The sequence below is a fragment of the Dipodomys spectabilis genome, unplaced genomic scaffold (genome assembly GCF_019054845.1).
Source record: "Dipodomys spectabilis isolate Male_0828 unplaced genomic scaffold, ASM1905484v1 ptg000236l, whole genome shotgun sequence".
Taxonomy (NCBI): Eukaryota; Metazoa; Chordata; class Mammalia; order Rodentia; family Heteromyidae; genus Dipodomys; species Dipodomys spectabilis.
Genome location: NW_024870913.1, coordinates 429462 through 453147, shown reverse-complemented (window position 1 = coordinate 453147; position 23686 = coordinate 429462). Strand labels below are relative to the sequence as shown.

At 41.1% G+C, this 23686-nt stretch overlaps 1 protein-coding gene across 1 annotated transcript in view; it reads right to left on the bottom strand.

Annotated features, from left to right (window-relative positions):
* Positions 1-3350, bottom strand: part of LOC122124495 (proto-oncogene tyrosine-protein kinase receptor Ret-like) — a 39096-nt gene extending 35746 nt beyond the window's left edge. Inside the window, 1 exon segment of the mRNA XM_042699206.1 lies at positions 3281-3350. Within this exon segment, the coding sequence (XP_042555140.1) occupies positions 3281-3350 (70 nt within the window).
* Between the last annotated feature and the right edge of the window lie 20336 nt (positions 3351-23686).

The following is a 23686-nucleotide window of genomic DNA, read 5'->3' as shown; positions in this document are numbered from 1 at the left end:
GCCTAGCTACCCACAGCCACCCTATGTACTGCTGCATGCTGTAGAATTAATCTGGAATGCCTCTTTCTATCTCTCTCTCTTTCTCTGTCTGTCTGTCTCTCTCTCTCTCTCACACACACACACACCAGTTAACTGCTAAGTAATTCCTTTCCTGCTCGTCTCTCCCAACCAAGTGACACTTGAGGGTCATTCTATTGTGCCCCCAAGGACACTGGTAGCCTGAGAGAAGCCTTTGGGAGCAACAGGTATTCCCCATCCCCAGGGAGCCCTATCAATCCTTGTTATGATGCAGTCATTGCACTGGAGAAAACTCAGGAGAGGGGAATATAAGCAAGGATGGAATAAGAGGCTTTAACAGAGATCCCTGGCAAGCAGGAGGCAGGGCATGGGGTCAACCCCAAGATGGCCTCCATATGACTCCACAGGAAACATGGCCACATACTCAGTCTGGAAAGAACTGTATGTCAGGGGAGGCTGCCAATCCCTTCCAACTACTGTCATGTGTGTGTATGTATGTATGTGTGTGTGCATGTTGCTAATCCTGGGGCCTGAACTTAGGACCTGAGCACTATCTCTGAGCTTCTTTTGCTTAAGTAGAGCACTCTATAACTTGAGAGCCACAGCACCACTTCCCAAGGTTTTCCGTTTATGTGGCACTGCGGGATGGAACCCAGGACTTCACACACAGTAAGCAAGCCTTCTATCAATAAGCCACATTCCCAGCCTCCCTTGCCTTATTTCCTCAGGCACTCAAAGAGTGCTTTCTTCTTGTAGCTTGCCCCACCACCTTGATGAGGAAGGTCTGGAGGAAAAGATAACCCTTGCATTCAAGCTCCTGTAGACCTTTTTGTATCCATTTACCCACTTCTCAGTACAGCAGATATGGCAGATGATAAGTATATTGGCTAGGAAACACTGGGGACAGGAGCAACCAGCCACACCAAACTAGCGTGGTGATGTCTCTGCCCTGGGGAACCCTGCTCGCTCCATTATCCTAGGCCAGCTCTGACAGGACCAGGCCAGGGCTGATTCCTAGCCAACAGAACTTCCAAACAGCAACACAACTCTGTCCTATATAGAGACCAAAGGGCTCCTGCCTCAGGTGTCCATGGGTGACATCACATGTTAGTTCCACACCACCAGGGTGCCTGGAGTTTCCTGTGGTGGACAGGAAGATTCTGGACCATCATTTCCTTTACTGAGATCTCCCTCTTGAGCCCAGTCCTTATTCCCACCACCCAACACTCAGAAAAGTGGCCTGCCAAAAGCTAGGGGTGGGAAAATGGGATCTGTAAATTCACATAGACTCCAGAGTATATAAAGCTTGGAGAGCCTCAGTTTCCTCATCTGGGAAATGGGAAGAACCATCAGCTTCATCAGGACATGAAGTCATCTGATCAGCTAGCAGCTGACTGGGGCCAACACATTGGGATCTCCCTTATCTCTGAGGGTAGGCTATGGGTCCTTTCTTCCTTGTCCAGGTGAAGACAAAGGGAACTAGAGCTTGAGTCTGTCAGGTGCAGGGCTAAGCTTCCCAACTCCCTTTTTCTCTTGGGACCTTGGTCTTCATTTCAACAGATACTGTAATTTTTAATTAGTATCCTACTCCCCTGCTGAAAGGCCATTAGTGATCCAGAAGGTAGATGGAGTGCATGTTCTTTATGCTACCCAGGAAAATGTAGTTTACTTAACCTGTCCCTAAAGCAATTCGGCAGAAGGAAAGCAATTTAGTGAATGGACTCTGTTTCTTTTCTTTTTTCCCTTTTCTTCTTTCTTTTCTTTCTTCCTCTCCTCTTTCTCCTTCTACTCCTCCTCCTCCTAGTGTGTATGATTGTGTGTATGTGTACACATATGTCAGTTCTGGACCTTGAACTCAGAGCCTGGGTATTGTTTCTTAGCTTCTTTTTTACGATGCCGGCACTCTTTTAAGCCACAACCCCACTTCCAGCAATTTGCGGGTTAACTCCAAAATGTGATGATGGGGATTCCCTCTACTGAGGACACTGTAGGAAGCTGGAGTCTTGGCACACAAAGCTATCAATCTTCTTCCCAGGCCCCCTGATCTTGGCTTCCTTCTGTGGCCTGCTGGGGCACCCAGATAAGCTCAGATTCCCCATTCCTATACCAAAAGTTATGTATAAGGGAGTTCTCTCCTTAGAGACTCTGTCATAGACTGAAGGACAATCTGTCCACCAACTTTCTGTTTGGCTGAGAATCTGTACACACAAGGGCAGCTTTGGGAAGAGCTGTGTTCCCCAAAGTCTCTCTAGGACCTAGGACACGGCTTTTTTTAGGCCAAGGGTGGAGGGAAGAGGAGTGGAGGATGGCAGTCTGGCTCCTTCTCTTTTTGGAAACGATGAAATATGACACTAGCGCTTGATGACAATCAGTTTAGAGCTGCTTCCAGGGACTAAAAAATGTATAATTAGCAGGAGGAGTAGGGTGTCAGGGGTATCTAGCCTTGGATTTCTAATCTGTTTATATGAACGGGAGCAATACCCAGGCTTTGCAAAGCCATCACTTGCCATCTTGCGGCACCTACCACAATCCCATCTTAAGTAATCCAAAGTGCTCAGGAAATACTATCCAAAGCAAAGGCATCAGCCCCAAAGGCCACCTGGACCAGAAAGATGCGCAATTCTGAATTGCTCAGGCAAGGTGAGCAATTCAGACCACAGCGGACTCTGAGGAAGGAAAAAAGAAAGCTCAGAAAATACAGCCTGTTGGTATTAGAAGGGTCCGTGCAGAAAACAAGACAAACAAGTCCATGCTAGTTTTCTTTCATAAAAAGGGCTTCACAATCTCAGCAGCCTGGCCAGGAAAGTAGAGCGGGTAGAATATAAAAGGAAGAGAACCTCCAAAACCAAACCAGGGTCCAGATGTTTTCTGCAGAAATAGAATTCCCCTCACAAGTGTCGAGCTTCTGGGGCCACCTGACCAGAGAGATCACTCCCCTCTGTGCCCAAAAGGCAGCCAAGTTCATTGGCCTTGCCTCAGTGGGGCTGAGTCTGGAGAAGAGACCAACCTTGGTTGCGTGGCTGTGGCGTGGTCTCCGCACAACCTCTGTCCATTTGTCCATCCTTCCCGACCATTCGGCCGCATCCTGCAGGTGCCAGGTAACCACCCAGCCCGTGGGTATAATTCCCAGGCCAGACCTGGCCAAGATCAACTGTCACCCCGTCATCCAGCTCTGCCAATGAGACCCCCTTTCTGAGCGCATCTGCTCTGCCAATCTGCACACAGCTTGAACTTTACCATGCATACTGTGACCAAGGCTCACCTTCTCCCATCAAGGGCAACAGCAGGAGCAGCCACAGCTGGGCAGCGGCGCCGGACGATGCTTTCTCCATGGCCCTGAGGAACGCGGGTCTAGGTGATGGTGGGGTGAGGTTCTCAGTCTGTCAGTCCACACGTCTTGGGGTTGTGGACACTCTGCAGGCACAGTTTGTGCATGAAAGGCTTAAAGGAGCAGATTCCCGCTATGCGCCAGGATCTGGACTGAGGCCCGGCAGGATCCTGCAGCGCCAGGGGCGTAGGCGGTGCCAGAGGGGGTGCAGATTCCTCCTGTGAGCTCTTTCTGGACTGAGGCACGGTCAAGGAACCAGGGGCGGGGCGACCAGGGACGGGGGGAGGTCCTTTGTTCAGGCTGTGCAGTTCCAGTTTAACACAGTTTATAGAACATGTGAGACCAGGAAACCATATTAAAACACACCTTTTTTTTCTTCTTTTTTGCGTGTTGGTTCTAGGTTTGAACTCAAGGTGAGGTCTCTGTCCCTGAGTTTTTTTGCTCGTTTATCGCTTTACCAACTTGAACCACGCCTCCATTTCTGATTTTTTGTTTGTTTTGGTGGTTAACTAGAGATAAGGGTTTTACAGACTTGCCAGTCCCAAATGGCTTTGAGCTCCGATCCTCAGATCTCAGCCTCCTGAGTAGTTAGGGTTACAGGTGTGAGCCACCAGCGCCCAACTAGAAATGGGAAGTGTTGAGTGAGGTCGGATGTGGGCTTTAAGTCACATCTCCTTTCTGCCCCAGTTGCCATTTGGGGTCTAATTTCTCCCTAGGTGCAGAAGGATGAAATAACAAAGGACTTGAGATAGAAAGTCCTTCTGATGTTCACATAGACGCTGCAGAGATGAAGTCAAACTGAAGTCACTCTGGGCAGGAGAAGCCAAGAGAGATGTTGGCTTGGGCATGGGCCTGCCAGAGAAAGGCCTTGAATGGAGCTGGACTTAGCCATAGGGAGTTACCTTTTGGGCAGGTAGCCCTATTCTTGGGGATGTCTCTTAGGGCTGTGCCCAGGGAAGAGGCTTGAGTTGTCTGTCCATTCCTGTCAGAAAGGGCATCAAAGAAACAATGTTCAATTAATGCTCACTTTTTGGACAAACTTTTCGACTTATTACTAAAAATGTATTGATTTCCTAGCCTCTGATATATTCTGGGTCCTCTCCAAACATCTTATCCAGCACTCAGCTTGGAAGATCATATCACTATTCTCATATTCCCTGCCCAGAAAATCAAAATACACAGAGGTTCCTCTACTTGCCCAATTTCCCCTGCAAACAACTAGCCTTTTTTACACTCAAAAGCTATAAGATATATGAAATAAGATTAATCTGTCTCCAAATAAATCAAGTATATTTCATATATATTTATAAGGAAGAACTTCAGTCTTTAAAAATCTACCTGTGGATGCTAGGTTAAGGTTGTCCTTCCACTCTGCAATTCATAACTAAAATTGATATTCAAACCATTTTCAGTGCTCAAGGCATAGAAGAAATGAATGAATCCACCTGTACTCCTTGAGATTATAACACTCTATGCTAAACCCTAGAGATGCTGCAGGGATAATGTCTCAGTGACCAATTACAACATAAAAATTCAACTTAGAATTACAAAACAGAGGACATCAAGTCCAGCTGTAGATATTGGGGTCTGTAGCCATTGCTCTTGTTTCAAGAAAAGCCCAAGATCTACAATGTATAGTCATAGTGTTAAATCTACAATGTAAAATTTATAGTGGAAAAAGCTGTGCTGAGAAGATTCATCAACACATTAAACTTGGTAATAACCAGTTGATGCACATTTTCTCAGATTTCCCAGTGAGAAAAATGGCTTTGTCTAGGCTTCCAGCCCATCCTAAGTGAGCATTGGTTGCAATTATATTCTTCTTTTTTGGGGGGGCCGGTCTGGTTGTGGGGCCTGAACTCTGGGCCTGGACACTGTCCCTCAGCTCTTCAGCTCAAGGCTAGAGCTCTACCACTCGAGCAACAGCGCCACTTTCAGCTTTTTTCTTTGTGTGTGTGTATATTTGTGTGTCTTTTTAAAAATTTTTTTATTGTGAAAATACTGTACAGAGGGGTTACAATTACATGGGCAAGAGAGTGAGTACATTTCTTATCAAGCATTCTAGCCTCCTCCTTTGTTTACCCTTCCCATCCCTTCCCATCTTCCCTCCCCCTCATCTAATCCTCCCCCCCAAATTGTAAAGTTCATTTTTGACATGACAACTTGTACTTCTCATTGTTGCAACAGGTCCACCTGTATCCTTATTTAAACGACTTGTTTTTTACCTTCCCCTCCACAAATTATACCGACATCAAATACAGTGAAAGCAGGGGTTATGCTGTGGGAGAAGGACATACAAAGCAACAAAGAAATAATCTTATAATTGCATTAGAAACAAATGCATGAAAGATAAAAATATTTAAAATACATATCTTAGGGTTCATTTTCCTAACATCACATTATCTGACCTTTTCTGCTTGACTCATACATATACTAGATATTGCAAATAAGGGAAACCATGGGACCTATGTTTCTTTGGGCTTGGCTTAGTTCACTTAATATAATTTTTTCCAAGTCTTTCCATTTCATAACAAATGGGGCAATGTCATTCTTTCTGATGGAGGCATAGAATTCCATTGTGTATATATACCACATTTTCTTGATCCATTCATCTACTGAGCGGAATCTGGGTTGGTTCCAGATCTTAGCTATGGTAGATAATGCTGAAATAAACCTAGTTGTGCTGGTAGCTTTAGTGTGGTCTTGTTTGTAAACATTTGGGTAAATGCCCAAAAGTGGGACTGCTGGGTCATCTAATTTTTGATAAGGGAACTAAAAAAATAGAATGGAAGAAAGACAGCCTCTTCAGTAATGGTGCTGGCAAAATTGGTTAAAGACTTGTAGAAAACTAAAGCTAGATCCTTATAGATCACCCTGCACCAGAATCAATTCCAAATGGATCAAAGACCTCAGAGTCAAAGCAGACACTCTAAAAACATTACAGGATGGAATAGAAGTAACCCTAGGTCTCCTTGGCCCAGGCCAAAATTTTCTTAATAGAGACCCAGAAACACAACAAATCAAAGAAAGGTTGGACAAATGGGATTGCATGAAGTTGCAGAGCTTCTGCATGGCAAAGGATAGCTAGCAATATCAAAAGAAAGCCCACAGCTTGGGAGAAGATCTTCACTATCCATACAACAGACAAGGGTCTCATATCTAAAATATACTTGGAACTCAAAAAATTAAATCCCCCAACAACAAATCCTCAAAGAAACAACTGCCCAATAAATAAGTGGGCTAATGACTTAAAGAGAAACTTCTCTGAAGAAGAAAGAAGGATGGCCAATAGACACATGAAGAAATGCTCAACCTCCCTAGCCATAAAAGAAATGCAAATCAAAACAACATTGAGATGCCATCTCACTCCAGTTAGAATGGCAAAAATCAAGAACTCTAACAACAACAGATGCTGGAGGGGATGTGGACAGAAGGGAACCTTACTGCATTGTTGGTGAGAGTGTAAACTTGTTCAACCATTTTGGAAAGTAGTATGGAGGTTCCTCAAAAGACTCCACATAGAGCTCCCCTATGACTCAGCTTTTTTCTTATGTGGTGCTGAGGAATCAAACCCAGGGCCTCATGCATGCAAGGCAAGCGCTCTACCCACTGAGCCACCTTCCCAGCCCCACAATTATATTCTTTACATAATGTCATAACTATTGTTTCTAGTACACCTAGACATCTTTAGGGCTATTTTCATCACAAAGTACTAGACAAGGGTTTGGGCCAAACAATACCTCAAATTCTCACTTCAATTACTAAAAAGTCAATAAGAACATGCCCTTGTTAGAAATAAGGAAACAGACTCTTTGAGTTTGAAATAACTTTTGTCAGGTCGGCAAGCTAGGACTAAGAGAACCTGAACGCTAATCTGGTGTGAGTGATTGGCCGGGAGTAATTCATTATCCATAATTTCCATCCTCACTTATCAACCACATTTTCTTTTTTTCCTGCTCTCAGCCTATTCCCTGCTCTGGGCTTCCATTGTATTTACAAATTTTCCCTCCCCAAGAATTTGGTTTGTTCTAGATTAGTTGTCCCTTCAATAAGATCCACTGGGCTAACTGCTTTTGGGGTGGATAAATCCTGAACAAGAGTTGGAAGCTGTAAGATCACTTATTGAGTGTGGTTGAATCCATTGTGTTTCATTTCTCAAGTGGGGATTACTAGTCCTCCTGTGAGAATAGAAAATACAACATAGGTACAGCTTATTCAACAAATATGAATTCCTGCCTCTTTTCTAGCTATCCAAGATGGATGTTTAACTGCTTAGGAATGGCACCACCACCAAGGATTAAATGGAGGATAAAGGTTTGTTATGCTATGTTAAGTGGACTGAAGATCAGCCCCCTACCATCAGTTTTTCCTCGAAGTCTCCGGACACTGTGTATGTATATGGCAGGAAGCAAATGTTTGTTGAGTGAAACACCTCCCCCATGAAGTGATGGATGTCAGTGCATGCACACCCACAGTCTCCTCAAGTCCCTTCAAATTCTGAAACTTGGCCATTTACAGCATGGAGCCCAGAGTGGATCCATATACAAAGCCCTCAGAACAGTTCTTAGAATACGTGATCCTGTGATTTTAAAAAATCCATTATTTTCATGGTTATGATCTCTCTATTTTGCAGATGAAGAGGTAAAGGTTTGGGATGTCCAAATGGCTTATCTGTGGCCTTCAATCAGGGCACTGGTAGCGCCACTGTGTTTGACACTGGTTTTGGGCTTTTCTCTGTACTTGTCTACTTGTCCTTGGGTCCTGGAATCCAGATATGGATGTGGGCAGATGACAAGGAATGCAAAGCATTTGTCACAGAGGAGTTTTTGGTTCTTTCTCTCTGTGAAGCAGGAAGTCCTCCCTGCTGCCATCCTTATCTCTCTCCCCTCCCAACACACAGGATGAGTGCCTGGTCCTCAGAGTCCATGGGTGGTGGCAGGATGCCCCACACCCATTGAATGAAATGACCTCTGGTAAGCACCCATGGTATTAACATATCTTTATTGAAAATGAAGTTATAAATTATAATGCTCATTGGGGAAAGACTCACTTACTTCCCAATTGCAGCTGATAGAAAAAAAATTAATGTAGCAATGAATGTAGCTGCGCTTACAGCCCCAGTATATTACATTCAGGGCCATAGCCTCAGAAGCGGGAACTAGGGCATAGAGTTTAATAAAGTTTTTCTTTCTTCTGTGTTGAAACTTACTTAAGAAACACACAGTGGGGTGGGGGCAGGGAAGAAGAGATTATTTAACATTTTAGAAGTACCCACAACACTTATTGATCCACATGGCCCCTTCCTCCATGCTTCTTGAACAAATAACTGAGTTGGCAGACACATGGAACCAATCTGGCTGTGTTTCGAGCATGTTATTTGCTTGTTCCTGCTTAAAGCTTTGCTCTCTTCTTTCTACTAGAACTTCAAATAGGACACAGAAGCTTCCTATTTGCTCAGAATTAAAATCCACTTGCTTTCTGGAAGTGGCTCTGCTTTAATCTGTATATGATCATTGGCACAAAGCCCTCAGAATAAGATCTGTCAAATGACCTCTATTTTTAAAAAGGAGAAGAGAAGAAGAAAAAACCCTCTGAGCACCTCTATTTCTCATTCAAATTTGGAATAGCATCATAACTATGCACCACTAGACAAGCAATATTATAATAAGAACATGATAAAATACCAGCAGTTCAGTAATGGCAATAACGAAGTGGTAATTTCTGCTTCAGAAATTGTTCATTTATCTTGCTGGTCTATTCTTATATCCAAATTGCATGAAGTTTAATATAGTGTAAAGTTGAATGTATTCATCCTTTTCAACAAATATGGCATGTGTGAGAATGATTTAGGAACTTTGCATCAGGAAGAGAGGGACCTGATAACAGGACCAGAAGCTTGAGTAGTGAAGATAGTAAGGCTTTAAGGAGGTAGAAGCAAATAATGTCTCAAAACATAGCCAGATTGGTTCCATGGTGTTTTCCAACTCAGTTATTTGTTCAAGAAGTATGGACAGAAGGGGAAATGTGGACCAAAATGTGTTGTCCTCACCCACTGAGACATTGAATTGAAATTAATTACTTAAAGGAACTACAAAAGTATGTTTTTAAAGAAGTATCACATGCTGGGCATATTATGTGTGATATAGTGCTGTAATATATTGTGATATATTGTAATAATATTATATATTATAAATACTGTATATATTGTAATTTATTATAATACATATTGAGATATATATTTTAATTTATATTACATACTGCAGTGTGTGGTAATATTGTGATAATACTATATATGTGTTATCATATTGTAATATATTGTAATATTGATTTAGCATATGTCATATTATAATGATGTATAATGAGCTGCAGTATGTTATAATAGTATACAAGAGCATATAACAGCATGTGACAACTATGAAAATACAATAATCAGTATATATCATATAATTGCATGTGTATAATAATTAGATGTAATTAGAATCATATATAATGGGGTATAATAGAATCTGTACATTTAAAACTACAGTATTTACAATGTGAGTTCAAGACTCGGGCCATGTTCCAGGCTCAGGCAATGACTTCAAGATTCAGGCTCTGAGTTCAAGGCCCAGGCCTCAAATTCAAAGCCCAGGCTGTGAGTTCCAAGCATAGGCCCTTAGTTCTAAACACAGTCTGTGAGTTCTGAAGGATCCTAGACCCTAAGGAAAAGAGAATAGAAAACGGGGCAAAGAAGGGGTTGGTGGATGACAAGGTGACAGAGTGTAAATACATGAGTGAATTCTCCAAACATATGCAATTTGACATTTGGTACTACAATATTTTGTGGCTAGCTTGAGATACCAAAATTTTTGCAAGGCTAATTGCAAATAGCCTGCTTCTGTGGTTTGCTAGTTTTCTCAGCTGCCTCTGACAAAGCTAACCACAAATATCCTGATTCCATACTGCAAAAATGAAACTAAGCAACTTACATGTGTTTTTTGCCTATAAAACCTATTCTGGCTATTGGCTGGGGGCTCCTCTTTGTCCCATGAATGGCAAAGTTCAGTCCCCACTCGGAGGAATAAAACATCCTAGCCAATTGACTATGTGTCTGGAGCTAGTTCTTGGCTTGGAGATATTTTCTGGATATATCATTTGGAGACCCCAGAAGGTTTCCAGACCAAAGGGCCCACAGGTTTCTAAACCAGGTCCAGATCCAGAAGACTCCCCCATGTAGGTGGTGGCTGTGGAGAAGACATTCCTCCATCCCAAGTTGGGGATCTTGTTATCTGAACCTGGAACTGGGTCCTGAGACAATGTCAGCAGGATATTGGCCAAGAGACCTTTTTAAGGCCAACCTCCTTCTGGTTCTGTGCACAGATCTGGTTACCTGGTCTTAGGAAGTCTGGAAAGTGGTTGATTAGAGGCTGGATGTGGCTGAACTCCTCAACCCAGATAATGGTGGGGCACCTTCCTATCTTCTTTTGGGGCTCCCTGTCTGTGGCTTGGGAGCCACCAGGTTTGTCCTTGTTGTCTTGTCCTAATTGTTTGTCTTTTGTGTTGAGTCCTCCTGAAAGTATTGTTGACATGGTACAGATGTCGTCCCAATCCACCCCTCTTGAAGTTATTTTGGATCATTGTTTATTCTTCCAGGCAAAAGCCAGAGATTACAGCTACCATGTGACCAAAGGGTGTCTTCACATTCAGCAAATCGGAGTAACCCTCTTTCTATATTAATTTGCCCATGCGGGGTTCTTTTTCACTTTCAGATTGTTATCCAGTTCATGCCCACGTGATTGGCAAACTTGGACTGGGACACCCTGATCACATTCCTTACGTCACTGACTGGATTGATGTTATTGTAGATAAGCCCCCTTGGCTTAGGATTTCTAAATTCTAAAGACATTTCCGAAGAAAGGCTCTACCCTATTTTTTGCAGTAGCTGACATTCCTCAGGGAGGGGCAAGAAGCCTCTTTGAAATCCTTGGTGTACTGCCAGAAGAGACCTTCTTTAGAATCTCCTCACCCACCTCCAGTTCTACCTGGCTCTTATTGGCACCCTTATTGCCTCCCTTATTGGCACCCTTTCCTCAGGTTTCCCCATACTCTCCTCTAGCCTCTAGGGCCTTATGAGCCCCTAACACCCACAGTAGCTCTGCCTACTCTAAGCCCAACCAACCTTCTCTTTTGCTATTAAGACAACTCCCAGCCTACAAAGGTGGATCAGGAAGAATAGTTCCCTTCACCATGTCTTATTTGTATAATTGGAAAAAATGTTATCCCTTAATTTTCAGAGCAGCCACAAGACATGACTCAGTTTTTAGAATCTATCATTTTTACTCACCAGCCCACATAGATTGATTGTCAACAGCTTTTACAAATTCTTTTTACTGCAGAAATGTACCATATCTCATCAGGGAGCCCAAAGGCAGTCTTGGACACTGATGGGAAACCCACCACCAACCCTGATTGCCAATCCCATGTTCTCCCCAAACCATGCCTAACTGGGACTATGAACATGATCAAGGTTAGGAGGTGATCCTCAGCTACTGACAGGCTGTTACACTACGTGTGTACCGCTACCAACATGTCAAAGATAGGAGAAATTCTCCAAAGACCAGATGAATCTATTTTCACCACTCTAGAAAAGCTTTTTGAGGCATGTTGAACCTATGTCCCCCAGACTCAGAAGCTGAGTAGATTAGGCAACTGATAAACATGGATTTTGTATCTCAATCAGCTCCAGATATTAGAAAGCAATTATAAAAACTTGATGGATTTGAAGGAAAGATAATGTCAGAATTGATGCAGATAGCACAGAAGTTATTTATAAACAGGGATGCAACAGAGGCAGAAAGAAAGAAAGAAAGCAATAAGGAAATAGCAATAAGGAAAAAGAATAGCTCATATTGTTTTAGCTACAATAGGAGCAAGGGACTGAGATAGAGTTTAGAAAGAGCCAGTGGGAGGAAAGTGGGACAGGAAGGAAATTCAGATCAACCTTGGAAAAGGAACAATGTTTTAAGGAAAAGGGACATTTAGAAGAGGGAGGCCCAAACATGAGGAGAAAGAAGCCCATCTTAAATCTTAAGAACTGATAGGGCATGGGTTCTAGTCCCCCATTCAAGCCCATGGTATCTGTAAAAGTGCGGAGAGAAAAAGTCCATTTTCCGGTGGACATGGGAGCCACTTGGTTTACAAAGTCTCCTGGGACACATGAGAAATAAAAAAATTGGAAATTCAAGGGACTACAGGAAAACTAGATTCATATCCATGGACTCCAACCAGAACTATAGACTTGGGAAAAGGAACAGTGACCACTCTTTCTTGGTCATCCCCTAATGCCCATATTAGCTCAAGGCAAGTGATTTACCACTTGAGCCACCAGAAAACTGGAAGCGGCACTGTGGCTCAAGTGGTAGAGCAATAGCTGCTGAGGAACAGCACCCAGGCCCAGAGTTCAAGCCCCATGATGGACAAACAAACAAACAAAAAACAGCTATCTATCTTGGATACAGGATGGAGGGGAAATGAATGCTATGTAAAGAGAGGCAATTCTTAAAACTAATCCAAGGACCAAAAAGCAAGTCTGTGAGTTCCTAGGTGCTGCTAGATACTATCACTTGTGCATCCTATGTTTTGCTGAAATATCCAAGCCTCTTTACTCTGCTAAAACTGGCAGGGCCTCCCCATTGGTATGGAGGCCAAGAGCAACACCGGGCCTTTGAAAAACTAAGCATGCCCTGATAACTGCACCTGCCTTAGCTTTGACAAATTATACAAACCATTCCAGTTGAGGGAAAAAGGAGTGGGACAAGGGGTCCTAATACAAGCCCTGGGGACCTGGAAAAGACGTGTAGCAAACCTCTCCAAGAGACTGGCCCCAGTTGCCAAATTGTCTAAGAGCTATAGCAGCTAGCTCATTCCTGGTAAAAGAGGCAGACAAGCTAACCATGGGCCAGATTCTGGACCTGTTTGCTTCACATTTAGTGGATACCCTCTTACAAGGGCCTACTGGACTCTGGTTGTCTAATGCTTGGGTAACACAATACCAGGTGATGCCTTGACTTTGCTTCAGACTGCTGCTCTCAACCCAGCCATGCTCCTTTTTGATGACGATCTACAGATCTTTCTGCATGACTGAAATGAGACACTCCAGGAAGCTTTGTGCCCCCTTTCCTGAATCCTGATGAGGTACTGTTTACAGATAGAAGCAGTTTCACCCAGGATGGCACCAGGTTCACATGGGACACTCACCCAAACCATATGGGCCCAGCGAGCAGAACTGATTGCCTAAACTTAGACACTGAGACAACCAAAAGGAAGGACTGTTAACGTCTAAACAGACAGCAGGTATGCCTTTGCCACAGCCTATGTGCACACTTACATCTATTGGGAAAGACCTCATCCAGGAAACAAGAAGTGATCCTGTCCCTTTTAGAAGCCGTTTGGTAACCAGCAAGTGGCCATAATCTGGCAGGCCCAATATACCAGAAGGGTGACTCCCTGGAAGCCCAGGGAAACAGAGCAGCAGACCAAGCAGTGAGAAAGACAGCCATGGGGGAAGTTCAACCTTCATGTCCACTAGCACTAACTCCTTTACCTGAGCTGCCACAGAAATCTCACTACACTGAGGAAGACCTGCAGCTAGAAGACAGGAAACCCCTAGAGACACTCCTTTAGGGAGTATTAGAAGATCACTGTATCCTCCTTCCAAGAAGGCTGGGTAAAAAAACTTATGACAACTCCACCAAGGAACTTACTTGGGCAAACCCAATTGTATCAATTCCTTACTTGTACATTCTACATCCCAAGCTAAAAGAAGCAACCCAAAATGTAGTATGAAGATGCTCAAGTAAACTCTTGAACAGAACCCACTCTGGGTACGAATCAAACATCTCAAGGGAATTTGGGGGAGTAGACTTTCCAGCATTAAAACCAGGAAAGTATGTTATAAATATTTACTAGTCTTTGTAGATATTTACTCAGACTGGAAGAAGCTTTCCCTACAAAAGGGGAAATAGCCTAGGGGGAAGTGAAGAATTGGTGACAGGAAATTTTCCCCTGATTCAGCCTGTCTTTGGATAATGGCCCTGCTTTTATAGCAAAGATAACTCAAATTATTTACCAAGCTCTAAAAATTAGTTGGAAAATTCATTGTATTTATAGACTTCAGAGCTCCAGTAAGGCAGAATGAATGATTCAGTAACTTAGGAAACATTGACTAAATTAATAACAGACACTGGCAGGGATTGGGTAGCCTTTTTGGCTCTTTTGTGAGCTCATGTCACTCCCTATCATTTTAAGTTTACCCCTGTTGAAATATAGTTTGGAAGACTATCTCCTATTGTCCCAAAGCTTCAGGAATAGAATTAAGTGAAATTGCTAACCATAACCTACTGGAGGACCTCTATACTAATATGGCCATGCTGCTTCTTCCCTTCTTTTATGTTCCCTGCTTCCCTCATTTATCTGACCTGTTTCTGTTTCTTCAGTGTATGGCACTTCTCCCTACTTCCTGATCCTTTTTCTCTGCCTGACCCTTAGTTTTGATGATGCAGTAGTGCTGATGAATTCAGTTCTGTACACCTGATTACATAAATCAGTAACTCCTATCTAGATTTCACCCCATACTTTGTCTCCTTTTTTTCTTCACAGTCATCTTTGTCTTCATTTAACCTGCTTTATGAGTGATACCATCAGTATATACAAAGCAACATTTGTGACATACGTATATAGTAAAGTGTATATTGTTCATAAACATTGGCTACTAATTCCCATGGGACAATTGTTTTTCTCATAGTTCCTTTTATTTAATATTAATGCTGTGTTAAGCAGAAAGCCATAGATTTATTCACTTCCTCATTTAAATTGCATAAAAATCTTTTAGGCAGATAGTACTGTCTTCCATACTATAGTACTGTACTTTGGTTACATAAATCCAGAGACCCAGGTTCAAAGGTATTATTGTTACTCTTTACCTTTTAAAATCAGTAACTTCTAGGTAATTATTATACAGTTAGGAACAATAACTACAGGTATCAGGAGTGAGTATCAACACTTATGAGGTTTTAAAATAGTATATGAATCTACATTCTCATAATGTGGCACCAGTTAAATGAAAAACCAGGCAAGCAAAGCTTTTTGAAAATACCTTTTTATTATGAATTCAAAGGTGTCATTCAATTTAAATAATTATTCTTGCTATTAACTTCATTAATAAAAGTATTAGAAGTACTACAAAATAAGGAAAACCAAAAATATAAACATATATAAATATTTTATTTACACTTCAGGAAAATGTTAGTAAATTCCTGTAACCTCTTCTCCCACATTTACTAAACAAGAGCAGTATTACTAATATCTAAGTCTCCATTTGGCAATTTTATTCTAGAATATAGTTTTCTACTTTGTTGCCTGAATAGGCATGAAAAAGACAAACATACCATCTCATACATTAAATAAATGTGTGAGTTAATCCTTTATACAGTCTGCAAACACATTGTTCTCTTTAACTAAAGATGAAACAACTAAGAAGACAATTCAAACATAATTCTGGTACTTACCTAAGCAAAAGATCACAAAGAAAATTATATTCTTGCTATATCTGAAAATCATCCTGAAGAGTTTGGGAAAAATCACTGCAATCTTGGAGGAAACAAGAAAACCCAACAAAAACTTCAACAATTTCCAGGGGAGACAGGTCATCTGACTGTTACATATTTTGAACACATGTAGATAAACATTCTTTTTCTGTAGGAATAAATAATGGAGCATTTTTACTATTTATATCTGCTGCTTAAGAAAATGTCTTTCATTATTAACTGATGTTTATTGAACATTAAGGTGTTTGTGCCAGTCCTAATGCTTGAACTCAGGGACTGAGTGCTATACCAACCCCTGACCCCCTCTCTCTAAGTTATTAGCCCTGTACCACTTGAGGCACAACTACACTTCTGGATTTTTGGTAGTCAACTAGAGTGAAAAGTCTCATGACAGACTTTCCTGCAGAGGCTGGCTTTGAATTTAATACTCAGACCTCAGTCTCTGAGTAATTAGAATTACAGAGTCATAGGTACCTGGTTTAATGTTAAGTTTTAATGTGCCTCTAAAGTAAATGTCACACATTCTGAAAGTAAAAAAAAAGGTTTGAATTCACTTGGAGAACCTGAATTCTAAGAAGTAAAAGATAATAGAGGAATATGTTGAAAACAGCCTATTAAAAATATTTTTACCTCTTACATTGATGTTTTATCATTAAATATAATGACTGGTCACTTCCAATTTTTCTTTGTTTAAGCCTTTTAGTTTGACATAGTAGTAGGATGAAGTTTAATGTGTTTCTGGAGGGTGCTGGTGGCTCACGCCTGTAATCCTAGCTAATCAGGAGGCAGAGATCTGCAGATCATGATTCGGAGACAGCCTGGGCAGGAAAGTCTGGGCTTGAACTCTGGCCTGAGCGCTGTCCCTGCGCTCTTCAACTCAAAGCTAGTGCTCTACCACTTGAGCTAACGCGCCACTTCCAGTTTTCTGATGGTTTAGTGGAGGTAAGAGTTTCATGGCCTTTCTTTGCCCAGGCTGGCCTTGAACTGTGATTCTCAGATCTCAGCCTCCTCAGTAGCTAGGATTACAGGCGTGAGCCACCGGTGCCCAGCTCATCAAAATATTTTTTAAAACACAAAATAAATATTAAATCATTTATTCTCAAGAAAGAAAACTGTGAACTTAAATCATTGCAACATTAGTAGTATTTTTTTGTTTCTTTTGTATGTTCTTCACCCCCATGTTATAACCTTTGTTTTCACTGTATTTGATTCCAGTGCTCTGCATCTTGTTTATGTATTTTTCTATTCGGGAAGGTGAAAGGTAACAAAATGCTGAGATAACGATACAGGTGGACCAATTGTAACAATGAGATGTACAAGACACTGTTGAAAACAGTGTAAAGGGGTGTATAGTTGTGGAGGTAGGAAGGGAAAGGATGGTAGGGGGAAAAAAAGGAGGAAGTATCAATGCTTGATAGGAAAGGTACTCATTACCCTGCCCATGTAACGGTATCCTCTCTTTACATTATTTTTACAATAAAAATATATATACTAATAAAAATAATTTATCAGTTGAAAGTCCTTCTGTAACCAACATAAAAATAAAACCAGGTGATAAGCACATTGTTTATGTTGCTTTTTTGTCTCTTCTGTCACCAGCTCAAGCCAGTCACTGATCTCCAATATCATTTCTAGAAAACAATTAGAATGTTAAGGTCTTTATACTTCTGTATATACTCGTGCTTTTTAATTTCTTGGTGCTGGCAGTAAAGTTTGAACTCAGGGCCCTGCATATGCTGAACAGGTACTCCCACTATTTAACTATTCTGCCAAGCCTTTTTTGCATTTGTTATTCTCAACATAGGGTTTCAGTTTACATTTGTTAGGAAATGGAAAGACTTGGAAAAAACTATATTAAGTGAAGTAAGCCAGACCCAAAGAAACATAGGTCCCATGGTTTCTTGTATTTGCAATATCTAGTATATGTCTGAGTCAAGCGGAAAAGGTCAGATAATGTGATGTTAGGGAAATGAACCCTAAGATATGTATTCAAATGTTTTTTTTTTCTTTCATGCGATTGTTTCTAACACATAAGATTATTTCTTTGTTGCTTTGTATGTCCCTCCCCCACAGTATAACCCCTGCTTTCACTGTATTTGATGTTGGAGGGGAAGGGGAAAAACAAATCGTTTAAATAGGGATACAGGTGGACCCATTGCAACAATGAGATGTACAAGTTGTTATGTAGAAAAATGAACTTTACAACTTTGGTGCGGGGGTGGGGGGGAGGGCGGGAGGATTGGGTGGGGGAGGGGGGGAGTGAGGATGGGAAGGGATGGGAAAGGGAGACAAAGGAGGAGGCTACAATGCTTGATAAGAAATGTACATGTAATTGTAACCCCTCTGTACAGTATGTTCACAATAAAAAAAAAGATAGAGTCTTATGTCCCCCTTGTTGCTGAGAAGGCAGGCACATGCCATGACATCTAGTTATTAGCCAAGATGAAATCTCATAATTTTTTTTAAAAGGGATCGCCTAATTTTTACGTCCCAAGTGATAAGATTTACAGGATTGAGTCATTGCTCCTGGTCTTGTATTCACTGTTTATACTGCCCTGTATGCTTGTAGTGATCTTAATTACATCATTAATGTATTCATAAAGAGTACAAATCTTCCTTGCCCAAGATTGCTCTTGATATGGTTGCTCACCTGAAGTGTCTCAAATTTTTAAGTATATATGTTAATTTTGAGCTTCTGCTCTTGTGCTATATAAATCAGAGTTCCTGTTTGATATACTGTATATCTATTTCTAGTCACAATTTTTAATTGCATATAAATTTTGTCTCCTAATTCCTAAACAGGGCTCTCTGATTATGTGTCAAATTCAATTACTCTACAGGAAAACTACATTTTCTTCAAGGTGCTCCCTCAAGATTTCCAAATGAAATTTGAACTTCATATTTTTGAAATAGACCTTCTATTTATTTCCTATTAATTTCAACCTTCTATTGGTTGCCCTGCTTTGTGATAATGGAACTGGACCCTATATGCTTTATTCTATGGCCAGGTGGTGCAATATTCAAAATTCAAGTGACCAAAGGCCACTTCAAAGACGTTGCAATAGAGACTTTCCTCCTAAGGGTCAGGTTTCTGTTTCCTTCAAAAGTCTGCCTTTGAATCTGCATGCTTGAGTTCCCAGGACACCTCCCTATTGCTGACAGGAAGCATTGGAACTAAAAAGTCCTTAATAAGTCATTCAAGAACTTTAATGGCCATTAAATAAGCTATTCCCTCTGCCCCAGCCTAAACATTCTGGCAAGTTTCTATGACACTGGAAGGCTAAGTGTTCCTGTGCCAAACTCTTACTTACCAATAAGACCTGACTCCCATTTAGGTTGGGGATGGAAGGGTACATACCTTCTATTAGCTTAGTTCCTTCCTTGTTCACTTTTCTTAGGTCTCATTTGCTTAGTACTGTATTCCTAGCTATGTTGAATGATTGCAGAATAGAAGGTCTAAGCCTCCCATGGGAAAAGAAATCTAGGAGGCATTTCCAAGTAACTAGAGGAGACAAGAGGCCTGAATTAAGTATCAGAGCACTAGCTATGAGCAAGCAAGCCTACTATTTTGATGCACCTGAAGTCTGTGTGCCAATTATTTGTCACAAACAAAGAGGCTTCATACTTATTACCTTAGTTATTTCATGGTAGAAAGTAGGGCAATTGTGTTTCAAAAGCAGCCAAGAATGGGCTAGGAAGGTCGCTCAGTAGTAGAGTGCTTGCCTTGCATGCATGAGGCCCTGTGTTCAATTTCTCAGAACCACATAAGCAGAAAAAGCTGAGGTGTGCTGTGGCTAACGTGGTAGAGCACTAGCCTTGAGATGAACAGCTGAGGGACAGCGGCCAGGCCCAGAGTTTAGGCCCCACCAACGATAAATAAAAATAAAAACAGCTGAGGAAAATGTTAGCAAACTAAAGTCAATTAATTAACTGGATGAGTTAGTACATGCTTTTGGTCTCAGCTACAAATGAAGATGTCCTATGTTCAAATCCCAGTAGTGCCAAAGAGAAGGTGAGCAGGGCAAGCTCTCTCTCACATCTATCTATCTATCTATCTATCTATCTATCTATCTATCTATCTATCTATCTATCTATCTGTGATAATAAGCTTGATACAGTTTATAACTTCACAGATTCCTTAATGAAAAATGCTTATGACTGTTGGGTGCAAGTGGCTCATACCTCTAACCTCTAATCCTACTAAGGCTGAGATCTGAGAATCAGTTCAGAGTCCAGGCAGGAATGTTCATGAGACCCATGGTCTAAAAACTACCAAAAGCTGAAGTGGAGAGGTGACACAATGGTGAAACACTAAGAAAAAAATGTATGGACAGCACCCAGGCCCTGTGCTAAAACCCCAGAACTGGCCAAAAAGGAAAGCTCATGTGAATTTTCTAATTTTCTTAATATCCTGGCAAAATAAATCCAAACACAAATTTTACCAAAAGTTGTTCATCTAGAATATTAACACTTCATAACACATAACAAAATGAGACAAGAAAATTACCATATTCTGGAAGCTCTACGTATGCCCTCAGACTTTCAGCCGCATTTGCTTTTAAAATTACATAACTTTGTTATCCTTAGAAATAAATAATCTTAAAAGTGCTTTTAGCAAATATTATCAATTGTTTCTTAAATGACTTTTACATGGCATTCATTAACATAAATTCTAGTGTAATTCTAGCTGTCAAGGAGGCTGAGATCTGAGGATTGGAATTTCGGGAGACCATCCCAGAAAGGGAGACCATGAAACTCTTGATCCAATAAAATACTGAGAATAAGCAGGAAAGTAGTGCTGTGGTTCAAGTGGTCGAGTCCTATTCTTGAGCAGAATGAAGCTCAGAGATACTGGTCAGATCCTGAATTCAACCCCAGGATCCAAGCAGGTATGGAAAAAAATGCTCAAAAACGTCATAACCTGTTTGGTTATAACCTCTTGCTTTTCTTTTGACTACTCATTGCCTTCTCAAAAATCTTTTGGAGCCAGGAACCGGTCGCTCATGCTTGTAATCCTAGCTACTCAGGAGGCTGATATCTGAGTATCGCAGTTCAAAGCCAGCCCGGACAGGAAAGTCCGTGAAACTCTTATCTCCAGTAAACCACTAGAAAAGTGGAAGTGGCGCTGTGGCTCAAGCGGTAGAACATTTGCCTTGAGCTGAAGAGCTGAGTGACAGTGCCTAAGCCCGAGGTCAAGCCTCAGGACTGACAAAAAACAAACAAACAAAATCTTTTGGGTGGGATGGGAAGTTGGCTCAGTGGTAGAGCGCTTGCCGCACATGCATGAGGCTCTGGATTTAATTCCTCAGCACCACATAAACAGAAAAACCCGGAAGCGGTGCTGTGGCTCAAGTGGTAGGGTGCTCGCCTTGGGCTGAAGAGCTGAAGACAGATCCAAGCCCTAGAGTTCAGGCCCCACGATTGAAAACAAAACAAAACAAAACAAAAACTTTTGGGTTAAAATGAGTAAAAAGAATGTTTCAGACTCCTGAGTTGTAAGTCATATCATAGAAAGGATTTCTACAGTTTTACTAATATAATCTACATGCCAACTTCACATTTATTATAATTAATATTGATTTGGGTTAAGCTTAAAGAAAAGTCAAAATAACATTTGAAAACTCGAGACAAGCTTATCCATGAAATAACAAGTTCAAGGATGTTTTTCCTCTTTGTGCTTTTAAATCTGTAAGTGTAAATTTGTTTTGGCCTTGCACTCTGCTTTAAATGTTGACAAACTGCTATATAATGGACTAAAATGCACTAGTCCTTTCTCTATGTTCTGCTCATTCTCAGGTTATAGGGAAAGCCATAAGTAAAAGACAGCTCTCAGTACTTTGGGAATTGTGACAAACAACAGGAAAAATTCAACTACTACAACTAAGTACCTATAGGATAAAGAAGTTGGATTTATCAAGTTTTATAACAACTGTAAGTTAAAAGAATTAAAGAAAATGTATCTAAAATACAAAGATAATGATGTGACTGATGTCCCAATAAATGGAAAATACCAACAAAACCACATTTCTAGTGTTTAAAAAAAGAGTAATTCTATACTTTAAAAATATTCAGGGCTGGGAAGTGGCTCAGTGGTAGAGCACTTGCATTGCATGCATGAGGCCCTGGGTTCGATTCCTCAGCACCACATAAGAAGAAAAAGCCAGAAGTGGTGCTGTGATTCTGTGGTAGAGCACTAGCCTTGAGCTAAAGAGCGCTGAGGGAAAGCGCCTTAGCCCCCATGAGCAATCAAAATTTTAAAAAAATTAAAAGTTTGCAGTTTAATGACCTGAATATTCTATTTTCAATAATAATCATTATGACTAGACAAATTACTAATAAGAAAGTAGATGGGTTGAGAATTTAAACAAATGATAAATAACAACCCTCTGCGGACAATTCTACCTCGTAATAGGAAAACAAAAATATAAACAGTGATACTTTTTTGGGGGGGGTCCGGTTGTGGGGCCTGAACTCTGGGCCTGGGCGCTGTCCCTCAGCTCTTCAGCTCAAGGCTAGCGCTCTACCACTTGAGCCACAGCGCCACTTCCGGCTTTTTTCTTTTTGCTTATGTAGTGCTGAGGAATCAAACCCAGGCCTCAGGCATGCAAGCCAAGCGCTCTACCACTGAGCCACATTCCCAGCCCCACAGTGATACTTTTATACATAGTTATGCCCCTCTAACTGATGAAAACAGAATGGATTTTCTTTCAAGTTTGTACTTATTGAGGGCTATGATTATTTACTTAGTAGGCATCTTAAATTTGTAGCACACATTAAACAAGAGTTCGAATCATAACTCTTTCAATGCATGTCTCAATGTTTCACTGCCACAACAAGATTTCAATATATTACCTTTCTGGAAGTCCCAGAAGTTAAATTCAGGGACTTACACTTAGGAGGCAGCCTACAACTTTACACCCATTCCCAACAACAAACTTTTGATTTATGTGTGTCCTCTATTTTAAAACTTAGTAAGTAATGGACCGGGGCCACTGCAATGTCTAGCTGTAATGGCAGTTAACCAGAAAGTTGAAGCAGGAGGATTACTAAAGCCTGTATGTCCAAACACACACACTGGGAAATATCTTGAGATAATTTATCCCCACTCCAAGTAGAAAATCAGCTGAGGTCTAAAGAACCATAGGATCCATGGTTTCCCTTATTTGCAATAACTAGTATATGTCCAGGACAAGCAAAAAAGGTCAAAAGCTATGTACATATGACCATATAACCTGATGCTAAACAAAATGAACCCCAAGATAGGGACATAAGATTTTTATCTTTGTTGCTGTTGTTTTTAATAGTTACAATGTACTATGTAATTTTTTTGTTTCTTTTGTATGTTCTTCCCCAATGGTATAACCCGTTTTCACTCTATTTGATTCCAGTGCTCTGCATCTTGTATATATATTTTTCTAATTTGGGGAGGGGAAGGGAAATAACAAAATGCTGAAACAAGGATACAGGATGACCCATTGTAGCAAAGAGATGTACAAGATACTATGTTGGTAACTTCACAGGAGTGGGGAAGAGGGAGGAGTTGGGGAGGTGGAACAGGAAGGGATGGTAGGGGAGAAAGGCAGGAGGGGGTAATCATGCTTGATAGGAAATGTACTCATCACCTTACACATGTAACTGTAACCCCTCTGTACAGTAACTTTACCATAATATATACATATATATATATTTAATAGAAAAAGAATAGACCACTGGGGACCAGTGGAGTGCAAATTGTACAACCCACACAAAAAGGTAG